This window comes from Anolis carolinensis, chromosome 1 (assembly GCF_035594765.1).
Source record: "Anolis carolinensis isolate JA03-04 chromosome 1, rAnoCar3.1.pri, whole genome shotgun sequence".
In the NCBI taxonomy this organism is placed as follows: Eukaryota; Metazoa; Chordata; class Lepidosauria; order Squamata; family Dactyloidae; genus Anolis; species Anolis carolinensis.
The window spans coordinates 12,486,029-12,500,556 of NC_085841.1; the positions used below are offsets into that span (position 1 = coordinate 12,486,029).

General features: G+C 39.6%; 1 protein-coding gene across 5 annotated transcripts in view; it reads right to left on the reverse strand.

Moving 5' to 3' along the window:
* ccdc85a (coiled-coil domain containing 85A) overlaps positions 1–14,528 on the reverse strand; it is a 179,331-nt gene that overhangs the window by 134,582 nt on the left and 30,221 nt on the right. For 2 of the 5 annotated variants that reach the window (XM_062970326.1, XM_062970333.1), the window contains exon 3: positions 13,673–13,750. The exons of the other annotated variants lie outside the window; for them this stretch is intronic. In XM_062970326.1, the coding sequence (XP_062826396.1) occupies positions 13,713–13,750 (38 nt within the window). In that variant the 3' untranslated portion in view covers positions 13,673–13,712. The remainder of the gene's footprint in view (positions 1–13,672; positions 13,751–14,528) is intronic. 5 annotated transcript variants of the gene reach the window in all.

Genomic DNA, 14,528 nt, shown 5'->3' on the forward strand with positions numbered 1-14,528 from the left:
TTGGCCCTCCAGATGTTTTGGACTTCAACTCCCACAATTCCTAACAGCCTGCCCGCTGTTACTTATCATGTTCCACAGCTGATGGTAGTTGGTGGTGTCAGGTCTAGCAGTTGGTGATGAAAGGAGTTAACATAAGTCTTAGTTCTAAAAGGCTAAGTAATCTGTAAGAGTTACAGGTGAAAGCCATTAAGGGTGAATGCATACAAGATATAGTTTGCAGCTGGGTTTTACTGGATATAAGGAGCTAGCCTGGAGACTGATCTTTGAGTAAAAAGTATTTGTTCTGTGTGGCTGTGGATTCTATTGATTTTTCCCTCACGTTTGTGGATTTTTGATATCATGACCTGTCTCCTGAAGTCTTGGAACCTTGAATCTCTGGGCTAGCTATTAACTATGATATAGACTGAATCCTTGGACTAATTATTGAACTCTTGGTGTTTTGTTGAAGTCTGTAAAGACATCATTATGGATGGGTTAACTGGAAAAGTGTGTGTAAGAAGCTGATTGGCTGAGCCTGCGAACAGCTAGGAATCTGATTGGTCAATTTCTCTGCCATGCTACTAGGGAACCGGTTTGAGCAGGTTTACCTTATAGAGAGAGTCAGAACTGACTGATATAGAACTAGGAGAAAAGATGGCTGCCTGCTCTCAGTGGCCCTGTTGTTTTTAAGGCACCGAGGCAATTGTATGGACATTAATAGGACTATTTATTCCTACTGTCTCTGTAAGCAATCACAGAGACTATTGTAAATATTATTGCTCTGTTTGATCATTTTGAAGTCAGTAAAGTTCCTGTTAATTGTTTTACAAAGCTGAATGGCACATCATTACCCTGCAGGGTGACTTTGGTTCACAGGTGGACGTAAGAACTATTTAACATCATCTACAATCCTTAATACATTTGACTACTGGACTGAACATTTGACTAAGGTGTTTGTGTGAACCTGCATTGGTATTTGCTATCAGTCTTTATTTTATATTCTGTGTGGCTGAGTGCTACCTTTATGTTTTGTATGTGGACTATGAAAACAGTAAGTGCTGCTTTAATTAAACCGTTTGACACAAGCTGCGTATTTGTTTTGGTTCACCTCTGCCTGGCATTCGTGACATGGGAATTGAAGTCTAAAACACTTGAATGGCTGAAGTTGACCCATGCCTGCTCTAAATGCTACAGGAGACCTCTTATCCCCTCTCCCCTTTTGACTTTGCTGGGTGGGTCTCATAGGAGTCTGGATCTGACAATACAAAGAGGACCACCAGTTGCTCATCCACAATCTAGAACCTCATACATACATGAATGGGAAACAAAATGGGAGTCATTATTTCCCCCCCCCCTTTTTTTTCTGGGTTTTCACATCTCCAGGTACGACAGAATCACAACTGGTAATCTCCATATCAGTGGAATAATTAAATTTGGACAAAATTCCGAAGAAGATTCACTGCCCCAAACTGACAAGAAAGCCACGACCTTCCACTGTTAAGATGCTTACAAATGTGATAACTGAAGTTCTATATGGTTCAAAAGCTTATCAACATATTCAGTCTGACCCAATTATCTACATCCTTTTGCATTCATTTTAACAAACAAACAAAAAGAAAGCTTCCATCAGAGGTTGTGTTGGGATATAAAGTCAAGATGCTGTTTTGTTTTTGTTTTTTTGTTTTTTTGTTTTTTAAACATTTTGATTGGCACCAGCTTATTTTGTGCCAGGTACAGTTGTCAGCTTAGCTCTCTTCATCAGAATGACTTTTTAAAACAAGGAAACAAAGGGAGCGGAAATCTTGACAGCAAAGCCATTTGTCCAAAATATTGACAACCTGCCTTATGCTTCCACAATTTAATATGCAAGGCACCAAATAGGTAAGATACAGCTTAACAAAGGGTTCTCCAAAAGCAGCTCATATGATGAGCATTAAAAACTCAGGATTTTATAAAATCGACTTACCCTGCCTCCAGGGTGGCCATACAGAAATGAAGGGATTTTTTAAAACACTTCAAGATTCATGAGTTGAGTCTGAAAGTAGACTGAACTCAGCTGTTTTTTTAACAACACAGTATTGGTAGCTCAAATTACCACCCCAAACAAGCAATTATACTAATTTTATATAGAAATATTACAAAAAACGTATAGTACCAGCAATGAACCATAAAAGGCTATGACATATATATAAACTTACCATTAAGGAGCAGGTATTATTTCCAAATTATGCAGGGATTAGAGCCAGAGGGTCCCCAGAAAAGTGGACAAACCACATATGTAAATCGTAAATTCTTTTTTTATATAATGTGTTGTGGAAGGCTTTCATGGGTTGCTGTGAATTTTACAGGATGTATGGCCATGTTCCATGTTCCAGAAACATTCTCTCCTGACGTTTTACCCACATCTATGGTAGGCATCCTAAGAGGTTGTGAAGTCTGTTGGAAACTAAGCAAGTGGGATTTATATATCGGTAGAATGTTCAGAGTGGGAGAAATAACTCATGTCTGCCTGAGGCAATTGGCCAGCTTGATTAGCATTGAATAGCCTTGCAGCCTCAAAGCCCAGCTGCGTCCTGCCTGGGGGAATCCTTTGTTGGGAGGTGTTAGCAGGCCCTGATTGTTTCCTGTCTGGAATTCCCATGTTTTCAGTGTTGTTCTTTAGTAACTGTCCTGATTTTAGAGGGGTTTTTTAATACTGGTAGCCAGGTTTTGTTCATTTTCATGGGTTTCTCCTTTTCATTGAAATTGTCCACATGCTTGTGGTTTTCAATGGCTTCTCTGTGCAGTCTGACATGGTGGTGGTTCAAGTGGTCCAGCATTTCTGTGTTCTCAAATAATACGCTGTGTCCAGGTTGGTTCATCAAGTGCTCAGCTATGGCTGATTTCTCTGGTTGAATTAGTAGGAGTGCCTTTCATGTTCCTTGATTTGTGTCTGGGCAATGCTGCTGCGTTTGGTGGTCCCTACTAAACCTGTCCACAGCTGAATGATATATGGTAGATTCCTGCAGAGGTGAGAGGATCCCTCTTGTCCTTTGCTGAATGTAGCATTTGTTGGATTTTCTTCGTGGGTCTGTAGATAGTTTGTAGGTTGTGTTTCTTTCTTTTAAAAAATCTGAGAGAACTCTTCTCTTGGCACCAGTAGATTATCCATCAGAATTCTGAACTCCAACTCCTGTATTCCTCGTCATTAGAACAGATATCATGACTAGAGATGATGGGTGTTGTGATACAATAACATCTGGAAGGCTGCAATTTGTTCTGTTTAGTCAATATAGTGGGGCTTAAATTTACATACCAGGCTTGTGGATATGATGTCTGACTTTAAAATGCCCTTTAAAGTTTCCCCAACTTCAGAGCCACCAGTGCTGTTGGGTTGCAATTCCCATTATCCACAGTTTGCATGACAGATCATCAAAAGTGATGAGAGATATAATTCAGTAACATCTGTGGACCCAAACTGGGTAAAAACCAAAAAGCACCGACAACTATATTAAAAATTACAATTGGTCCTCGGTATCCACAGATATTCCGTTCATGGATTCAATGGCCCTTTGAAGGGAATCTCAAGGCTGATGTGGTCCCCAATGAAAATGATATAAATTATCATTTAAGCCACAATCAAATTAGAAATAATATGAAAGCAATGTGTTGTTGAAGGCTTTCATGGCTGAAATCACTGGGTTGTATGGCCATGTTCCAGAAGCAGTCTCTCCTGACGTTTCATCCACATCTATGGCGAGCATCCTCAAAGGTTGTGAGGTATATTGGAAAACCAAGCAAGGGAGGTTTATATATCTGTGGAAGGTCCAGGATGGGAAAAAGAACTCTTGTCTGTTGGAGGCCAGTGTGAGTAATTAATCACCTTACTTATCATTAATGGCCTTGCAAGCTTCATTCCTGCCTGGGGGAATCCTTTGTTTGGAGGTGTTAGCTGCCCCTGATTGATTCATGTCTGTAATTCCTCTGTTTTCAAAGTGTTGTTCTTTATTTACTGTTCTGATTTTAGCGTTTTTTAATACTGGTAGCCAGATTCTGTTCATTTTCATGGTTTCCTCCTTTCTGTTGAAATTGTCCACTTGCTTGTGGATTTCAATGGCTTCTCTGTGTAGTCTGACATGATAGTTATTAGAGTGGTCCAGTATTTCTGTATTCTCAAATAATTTATCCATAATATACTGCCATAGATGTGGGCAAAACATCAGGAGAGAATGCTTCTGTAACATGGCCATACAGCCTGGAAAATGCACAACAACCCAATATAATATATCAATAAACAATTATAGTACCCTTATTCCTATCCTCAGCAGCCAGAGAATTACCAAAAGGCAATTTGGATAGAAAGATATTTGGCTGCAAGCAAAAGAATAAACAGAGAGGAAGCCATCCAAAAACCAAGATTTCTAAAAACCAAGGAGCAGCCACCAAGAAGGCCCACCCCAACGTCTCTATCAAATATACCTCTAAGGCTTATGCTCAGTTTCCAAAGCTGCATTTCATTTTTATGGCATAATGAACAGGAAGAAGCTTCAGCTCAGTATACTGTGAAAAATAGGTCACTAACAACAGGATTCTTTTTCCAACGTATACTCTTTTGCAAACATATCCACAGGATACAATTGCTTCAGAACATTTTACTTTAGGCTTCCCTTTTTCAACTGCGTTTTTCTCCTTCATAAAGATAATCTCATTATAGGGACATTACCTTCTTTCTGACAACTAAAAAATGAGCCATTTTTCACCCAAACCATAAACTCACTTGATATTTAATGCAACTTGCTCCAAAGGCTGGGGATTTTGTTTCCTGTATCTCAGCTTCTAAAATAGTCTTGGCCTTTAATGGGATTCGTGGCACATACAGTAGAGATACATTTCTAAATCCCACTGATTTCAATAGGATTGGAGACTATGGCATTTGGTTTCGATGTAATACAACACATTTAACTCAGTCAAATTGATACTCAGTAGATTGTTAAAATAAATCCTCATCATTTATGAGATTTCACTGCTCAGTTCTCATTGACTTCCAAGGAATCCATTAATATGTCAATAGGTTTTCAAGGGGGCTCATTAGCATGCTTCATCAAGGCTTTTCTTGTAGTCATGAATTGGTTTTATGTGCTTTTCTTTCTCATATATTGATAATAATTGCCTTTTTGTCAACTACTATTGACTTTTGTAAACTGAGATTTTCTTCATTTGTTTTCATTGTTAGCCATTCTATGTGATAATTAAATATACAGGCTGAGTATCCTTTATCCAGAATGCTTGAAACTAGAAGGGTTTCCAAATTTGGAGTTGTAAAAAATGTTATTTTGAATACAGTACCTGTATTTGTAGATATGAAACCTAAATGAATGTCACGTTTGTTTAGACTAGGGTCCCATCTCCAATATATCTCTTTATGCAAACATGGCATTAAGCAAACATTACATTTATTTGTCTAAGCAAACATGACATTCATTTAGATTTTGTATACCCATTATACACATAATCTGGAAGTAACTTTTTACATGGCATTTTTAAAAATTTGTGTATGACATAAAGATTTTTCACACTGAACCATCAGAAAGCAAAGATGTTATGATCCCAACCACCCTTGTGAACAATTTTGGAGAATTACAAATAAGCTTTTGTTCAATTTGTTTTAGGTGTCATGGTTCTGGTATTCTGGGCATTCAAGTCAGTTTTCCAAAGTGCAAGAAGAGGATGACCATGCAAATATTAGACATGTGCATGAAATTCGTTCCTACTGTTTCTACTGTTTATTTCGTGTCTTCTGTTTCTTCGGGAGCACGAAACAGGAAGCCCCTCCCCACATAAAAACCTGCTCAAACTGAAGCCTCCTTAAAGTGTGAAGGAAAGAGCAGCAAATGGGTGGGAAGCCCCCCCCCCCCATAATGGTCTGATTTTTGGGGTCCCAACCAGAAAACATATATCTACCCTCCCGATTTCAGGACACTCCAAAAAATGGATCAGGGCCCCCAACGAAAGCCAGGGCACAAAAAGGGGGAGGGTTTTCCCCAAAGGCACAAGCCTAATAGATATGTTCACACCATGAGAACATACAATGAGAAGTCACTATTAATGTAAGGAATACCGTCAGCTCTCTATATTAACTGAAGTTAAGGGTGTGAGAACCCTCCAAAAGTGGGGAAATTGCAAATAAAAATACACTATACTTAAACCTGAGAAAACACCTCTCTAGAAATGTCTGTCCACCAGTGTGACCCTGTGGTCAACATCTGCCTGATCACAGAATCATACTGGATGACCTACAAAGAAGTTCTTCCTAGGAATCTTTTGTCAGAGTATTTGCAGCGGAGCAGTAGTTGGATGGAAGCAGTGGAAGCAGTGGAACACTCAGAGACGTTGGTAAAACTGTAGTTTTACTGTATGCAGCAGTAATCAACACAAACAGACTTTCAGACAACAGACGGACACAGGACTGTTCTGTTCTCCAACAGAACTTGACATGAACTCTAGGCAGACAGAACTCAACTGAACTGACGCAATCGCTATGCACAAACACTTGTGTCTGGATACTCCCTAGTTCCAGCCACACATCAAGGTCATCATAGCTTCTTGGCAATTAACTCTTTCCACACTATGGTACATTCTGGATGATGTAATCAGTTGCAATACAAGCATGGCACAAATTGCATTTAAACACTATCAATACACAAATTCCACATTAACATCTTTAAAAACCTATCTATAACTGAACATTTAATGCAGTTCAAAGCTAGCTTCATACTGCAGCAGCCAGACAACAAACTCCCACAAAAACACACAAAAGAAATACACAAAAGAAAGTTGCATCAAAGCTCTGTGGTTTGTGTCCACCATCTGGACTTCAAACTGGTTCTAGGATTTCCTATGTAATCATTTGCACAGCAAACTACTGTCTTCGATACTAATTTGAAACTGCATTAAATGGTCAGTCTAGGTGGAGCCTAAGTCCTCCAGTGTAATTCTATGGCAGATGTTGACCACAGAATCACTTTAGGATACCTTGAGTTTCCCAGAGAAAACAAATATAATCAAATCTGTAAATTATCAGATCTGCAAAAGTGAAAACTACAAATAAGGAGGGCCAACTGTACATGTAATTTTTATCATCTTTGACAAGATGGAGAAGAAATTCCTGTCAGGAAAATGATGTGCAGCAGCAAGATTTTCACAAACATATCTATTTTTTGTTTAAAATTAATGTGTGTGGGAGGTGTGATATGTGCAAACAACACTGTTTCCTGCACAAAAATGCAGTTTCTTGACCATGACAAATTTCTTGCACAAATTGTGGAAATGTTGAAAAATATGCAAAAGTTGACACAATCTCACCCAATAGGGAGAAACCCTTTAAAAAAATATTCATTCTTGCAATACAACAGACATTTGTATCCTATAAAAGCCAAGAGGTATGTGCAAAGGGCAGAGCATTTTATCCTGGGCCACTTATTATTATTATTGACACAGCAACATTATATGACACAGCAAACAAGATAGATATGCTGGATTTCATATCACAAAATCACAAGTTGAACACTTCCCAAGTGTTTAGGACTCTGTGATGTATTTTCGGATGATGCGCTCAGATCCCAGTAGGGTGGCCTTTTGCAGTTGGCAGATCGTAATTTTGTCAATGTCTATTGTTTCCAAAATTATTATTATTATTATTCCGCTTTTATCTCTTGATTGAGATGCAAAGATTACAATCTCAAATATAGGGCTGCAATGGAGTTGGGAATAGCACTGTGAAACAGGACTTTTCCAGATGCTGATTCTTGATGTGTTTCCCCCTAAAGAAACTGCCCGAGGATTTCAAGGATTACAGATTACTTGTTACAGAAGTGGATTTCAGGTCAGAGACTGGCACAGTAGTGTCAGAGGGGCAGCCTTATGGTCCTTTCCTGAATACTAGAGGATTCCGCTTAATGCGATTAGTCTGATGACCAATATATACGGCAGGATTTCCATTTGCTTCCCTTTGCCAGATGTGCATGGGTTTAGAAAGCCTTACACTGGAGTTGAAATACAACAGACAGAACCGATATGTATGGTACATTATTTCTGAAAGCTTCCGGAGCTTCCAAAATGATTTATATATGTACGCACAGAGCATGTTATGGATATTCTTCAGCTCTCTGTACATTAAGGAAGAAGATTAAAGGGGATCTTTTTTAATGAATTATGAGGTTTAACAGCAATTGCCTCATACAGGTTGAGTATCCCGCATGTCGAATACCTAGCGCCAGAAGTCTTTTGGATTTCGAGTAAGGGTTTTATCAAATTTTAGAATTCTTGTAGTTGCATATATGTATATAATGAGATATCTTGGAGATGGGACCCAATTTTAAACAAACATAAAAGCAGCTGCTGCAATAAATCACTCTGATCATGAGGTCATGAGTTCGAGGCCAGCCCGTGGCGGGGTGAGCACCCGTCAATTGAAAATAAAATATAGCCCCTGCTCGTTGCTGACCTAGCAACCCGAAAGATAGTTGCATCTATCAAGTAGGAAATAAGGTACCACTTATTAAAAAAGGTGGGGAGGCAAGTTTAACTAATTTACAACGTTGGAATGAGGAAGTGAGGAAGTGACATCAGAGTGGATGATGAAGCAGCAGCTGCCCCCTGTGGCCAGAATTGAACATCCCCTCAGGAGAAGGTTAAATTGCCTCTGCGTCTGTCTGTCTGTCTCTGTTCGATGTGTTTATGGGCATTGAATGTTTGCCTTATATGTACATAATGTGATCCGCCCTGAGTCCCCTTCGGGGTGAGAAGGGCGGAATATAAATACTGTAAATAAATAAGTAAATAAATGTGTGTGCCATATATACATTACACACAATATACACCTTATACATCATATTGATGGGGGTTGTTGTTATAATTTTGTGTGGCTTGTTTTATACTTTTATACTGTTTTTACCTTTATCTGTGCACCCTGGAGTGCCTGGTAAGCTGCTATGAGTCCTTTTGGTGAGATGGTGATGGGATATTATTATTATTATTATTATTATTATTATTATTATTATTATTATTCTGAACAATTTTGTACCTGGAACAAAGTTTGTGTACATTGTGCCACCAGAAAGAAAAGGGGCAGTCGGCTATCTCAGCCATCCATGTGGGCAATTTTGGAATATATTGGATTTCAGAATTCCAGACAAAAGGATAATCAGCATGTAAGGAGGTTGAACAATTTATCCAAATGGCGAAATATAGCAAATATATATTGGTGAATATATAACTGCCCAGAAATTTACAGAATTCCCATGTTCCTGGGATCTTCTCTTTCACATTTTACAGGCAGAGGGGTGATCTGTAGCCCTTCAGATGTTTCTGAATTTCAAGTCCCATCAGCTTCAGCTTTTATGAGAAACCCACAAGTATCCAACCTCTCAATTAAAGTACATATGCAGATAATATAAGATACCCAAATACCCAATGGATATTTGAACATACAGTAGAGTCTCGCTTATCCAATATAAACGGGCCAGCAGAACGTTGGATAAGTGAAAAATGTTGGATATTAAGGAGGGATTAAGGAAAAGCCTATTAAACATCAAATTACATTATTATTTTACAAATTAAGCACCAAAGCATCATGTTTTACAACAAATTGACAGAAAAAAGCAGTTCAATACATGGTAATGTTATGTAGTAATTACTGTATTTACGAATTTAGCACCAAAATATCACGATATATTGAAAACATTGACTGCTAAAAGGCAGGCTGCGTTGGATAATACAGAATGTTGGATAAGCGAAGGTTGGATAAGCGAGACTCTACTGTAGTTGTTTCAGAAAGGAACATACAAGATTGGCTGTGACTCCCTGTGAAAATGAAAACATTGGGCCAGGCTGTGGCGCAGCTGGCTAGTAACCAGCTGCAATAAATCACTACTGACCGAGAGGTCATGAGTTCGAAGCCCGGGTCGGGTTAAGCCCCCGACTATTAAATAGCCCGGCTTGCTGTTGACCTATGGAGCCCCGAAAGACAGTTGCATCTGTCAAGTAGGGAAATTTAGGTACGCTTTATGAGGGAGCCTAATTTAACTAATTTACAACATCATAAAACTGCCAGCAAAACACGAGGAAAGGAATGAGGAAGCACAGCCACTAGTGGACAGTGAAGCAACAGCTCCCCCTGTGGCCGGAATAGTGAAGCTGGAAAAAAAATGTTAAATGCCTCTGTGTCTGTCTATACTGTATGTTGTTTGTCTGTTGGCATTGAATGTTTGCCATATATGTGTTCATTGTAATCTGCCCTGAGTCCCTTTCGGGGTGAGAAGGGCGGAATATAAACACTGTAAATAAATAAATAAATAAATAAATTGTGCATCATTGCAATTCACCTTTACATGCCTGCAATAATAACATAGAGTGCATCTACACCAGGCATGGGCAAACTTTGGCCCTCCAGGTGTTTTGGACTTCAACTCCCACAATTCCTAACAACCTCGGGTCCCTTCCTTTTCTCCCTCAGCCACTTAAGCAGAAGAAAGGGGCCTGAGGCTGTTAAGAATTGTGGGAGTTGAAGTCCAAAACACCCAGAGGGCCAAAGTTTGCCCGTGCCTGGTCTACACTGTAGAATGAATGTAGTGTGATACCAATTTAACAGCCATGGGCCAATGCTATGGAATCCTAAGAACTATAGTTTGGTGAGGCGCCAACTCTCTTTGGAAGAGAAGGCAAAAACCTCATAAAACTACAACATCCATGATTCCACAGAACTGAACAGTTAATGGTGTCAAACTGTATTCATTGCACAGTGTAGACGCACCTTTCATAGCTCCATGTTTGCAACTATGTTGTGGGTGGTTTTAAAAAAACAGGACACAACCTGAGTATCTTTTTCCACTTTCACATTGGCCACAACTTTCATTAAAGTTCAAAATATTTGAAGGACAACAGATGAGACTTCCTAAATCAGCATTTCAGAGAATAGACCGATATTCAAACAGAGCTCCTGTTCTGAGCATGTGTTTGAATGGCATCACTGCTTACGGTGCCAAATGTTCAAAGGAGACACAAACTCACCTAGGCAGGTGCAGAACATCAAAATGCCTTCCGTGCTCTTATTACTCCACAGGCTAGAAACAGACCTACAGAGCCGGACTAACAATGCAAGACAGATGGTGGCTTTTTACCCCAAGGTCTCTGCCTGTACCAGGCACATTCATCCCACTCATCATTTTTATTTAAGGATTTTGCAAAACTTCACAACCCAAACCTCCTTGACCAAAGACAGTGTGTATATCACAAAATGGGCCATTGTGTATCCAAATAGAAAAACTATTGCTTCCTAGAGACATCTGAATCGCAGGTGTGTCTCACTGGGGAACAATCAAAGGCCACTGCAAATCTTCCAACGTCAAGGATTTCCAGGGCAAATTTGCAGTCTGTGAATACTTTCTTATGAAATGCCTAAAACCTTCCAAAAATATCACAGTATAAAACTGACAAGATGATTATCGCCAGCAGCTCTATTGCTGTTGTTATTTTAAATGGACCATCATCCACTCTTCTTGCCCACTTTAAGGAGCCTGTCACATGAAGGAGGGCTGGACCAGAATGTCCTCCTTCTTTGGGAAATAGAAGGCAGAGGAAAAGACAAGAAAGAACCTCCTTCACTCTCTCGCTCTCTCTCTTTTTAACAGCGGTGCCCTATCTGTGAAACTTGCTCCTCAGGGAGGCTTGCCTGGCACTGAAGTCCTTATTATTTGCACAAGCCTTTGAATCTATTTTTAGATTTGGGAAAGCTGCGGCTCTTTCTTTAGGCTGTTCTGCTATCCTGCTGTACAATTTTACACATCTCTTTGGCTCAACAGGACTCTAGCTTTAGGCTTGCTCCCACTGGGGACTACCGTTTTGAATGTTTAAAAATGACCCAGAGCAGCGGTTTGTTAGCATTGTTGGGGAATCTAACATAAAGGCCCAACGCCATGGTGTCTCCGGCAATCATCAGCATTCAGCATGACCCAGACCCCCTCCCACCATCTCCACCAAGCTTCCTGGGTATCTTATTTATTATTTTATTTCTCACATTTATATCCCGCCCTTCTCACCCGAAGGGACTCAGGGCAGGTTACAGAAATGGCAGCAATTTGATGCCCATACAAAACAATATCAAAACAATGCATAAATGATATTTTTTACTGGGATAATTGTATTATTGCTTTGTTATTGTTATTTGTTTGTTTTATCAGGCCAGGCCCCATGTAAGCTGCCCCGAGACCCTTCAGGGAGATGGGGAGGGGTATAAAAATAAAGTTATTATTATTATTATTATTATTATTATTATTATTATTATTATTATTATTATTATTATTAACAGCCCCATATGGCAGTGTGGACTCTTATTACAAATAGATTACTGCAATGCACGCTACATGGAGTTGTCTTTGAAGACTGTTCGGAAGCTTCAAATAGTCCAACGGGCAGCAGCCAGACTGCTCACCAGAGCAGCATACAGGGAGCATACAACACTCCTTTTATGTCAGTTTCACTGGCTGCCAGTTTGCTACCGAGCACAATTCAAAGTATTTATTTATTTATTTATTTCCAACATTTATATCCCACCCTCCTTACCCGAAGGGACTCAGGGCGGCGTACACAATTGGCAACAATTCAATGCCTACACATAATTGAAACATAGCAATGAAAATCCAATTAAAACAAAACAATATAAAAATATAAAACATATGGTTAAAAAAAGTACTGGCTTTAGCCTGCAGAACTCCCTCCCCAATGAAATCAGAACAGCCCCCTCCATCCTGTCTTTTAGAAAAAACTTAAAACATGGTTATGAGACCAACATTTAAGCAATAACTATAGCAGTGCAATAACTGAGAATTTTTAAGGTGATGGACTAATGGACCTATCCTAGTCTTCACTATGGAACTTGCATGATTTTAACTGTTGTTTTAATTAATCTATGGTTAATTTTTGATTTTAATTGTAATTGTTAATTTTGGAATTGTATATTGGGCATTGAATTGTTGCCAGTTGTGAGGCCCTTCGGGGTGAGAAGGGCGGGATACAAATATGGGAAATAAATAAATAAAATAGACTCATATAATCCAGTCCAATGCCGTTTAACTTTATTATGAAACTGCACTGTTAGGCAGTATATATGGGGCCCAAAACTCAAGCCTTGTTCATTCTACATCCATCATTTGGTGTTGGTCATACCATGCTGCAGAAACATCCAGTTCCTCACACTGAGAAAATCTTTGCTATTGTCACTTGGATCCAGCTCTGTAGACAGTGATGTAACCAGACTTCACAGAAACAGTCATATAAAAGCTTGCCAGACCAATTCCAAAATAGCAACAAGTTTCAAAACACAGCCATCTATCCTCCTTCCCCCGCTGCTGCCCAGAATCTCCAGCATTGCGTTTGAGCATGACTGCAATTGGATTTCCTTTGCCAGATTGTTTCTAAAATGTAAAGCATCTCTTGGCAGCAGAGAAGTCAGGGCAGGCACCCAAAATTAAGCATCTGTCAGGCCACATCCAACATTTTTCTGGCCTCCTGGTTCTTCCAAGCATGCCCATGCTTCGGTTGCAAGCACTAAGGAAGGTTGCCAAGGGTCCAGGTGGCAGCAGGACTGGCCTTTCCATCTCCTCTCTCCCTCAAGTCCCATCACTAAGGAATAAGAGTAAAAGATGCCAAGAACCTCTACCTGATGGGAGGCACCGATTCATGGATCTTCCTCCGTTTAGTTACGGCGGCAGAACCCTTGATCTTGGTGGCTGGCGATCTGGTTAGGAAAAAAAACTGCATTGGAACGCTATGCTTTGATTTTGCTTTTTAAGGATTTGGATAATATAAAATATGGATATGACACTGGTCAGAGTCAAATAAAGGTTGTGCATTGCTATGAGGGCTCAAGTGGGTGGACTCGCAGTAGATAAATGATTTAAACAAACAAATATTGTTAATTTATACCAAAAAAATGCCTTACCTATAATTTGACTATGATTAGCTACACCTTTAGATCTCGCAACAAATTATGGTACAAGCTACTGATAACTCATGTACTTATGTTGAAAGCTGTCTCTATTAATAGCCTAATAATTTGCTTAGCAGAATACACAGAACACAGAATAACCTAAATATGTGGTTTGTGACTGGCTTTTGAACATGGGTTTATTTGAATTATGGCTTATACTTCAATCTGCAACTATGCCTATCCCAGACATGAGCAAACTTCAGCCCTCCAAGTGCTTTGGATTTCAACTCCCACAATTCCTAACAGCCGGTGGGAGTTGAAATCCAAAACACCGGGAGGACCAAAGTTTGCCCATGACTGGTCTATCCTGAGCTTATTTCCTCAGTTTCCCACTCTAAAATAGAAGTTCATAGGGTCACCCTTGTGGGCCATGTCAATTTTTAAAAAAGGTGAGGGAGAGAAACAAGACAGAAATGGGGTTCGGTTGCACTGTTAGCCATGCAATCTGTGGTTTAATCAATAGTTGGCACAAATGATAGCTTATCATGATATTCCACCTACCTTTTTGGTTGAATCAATGAATCCA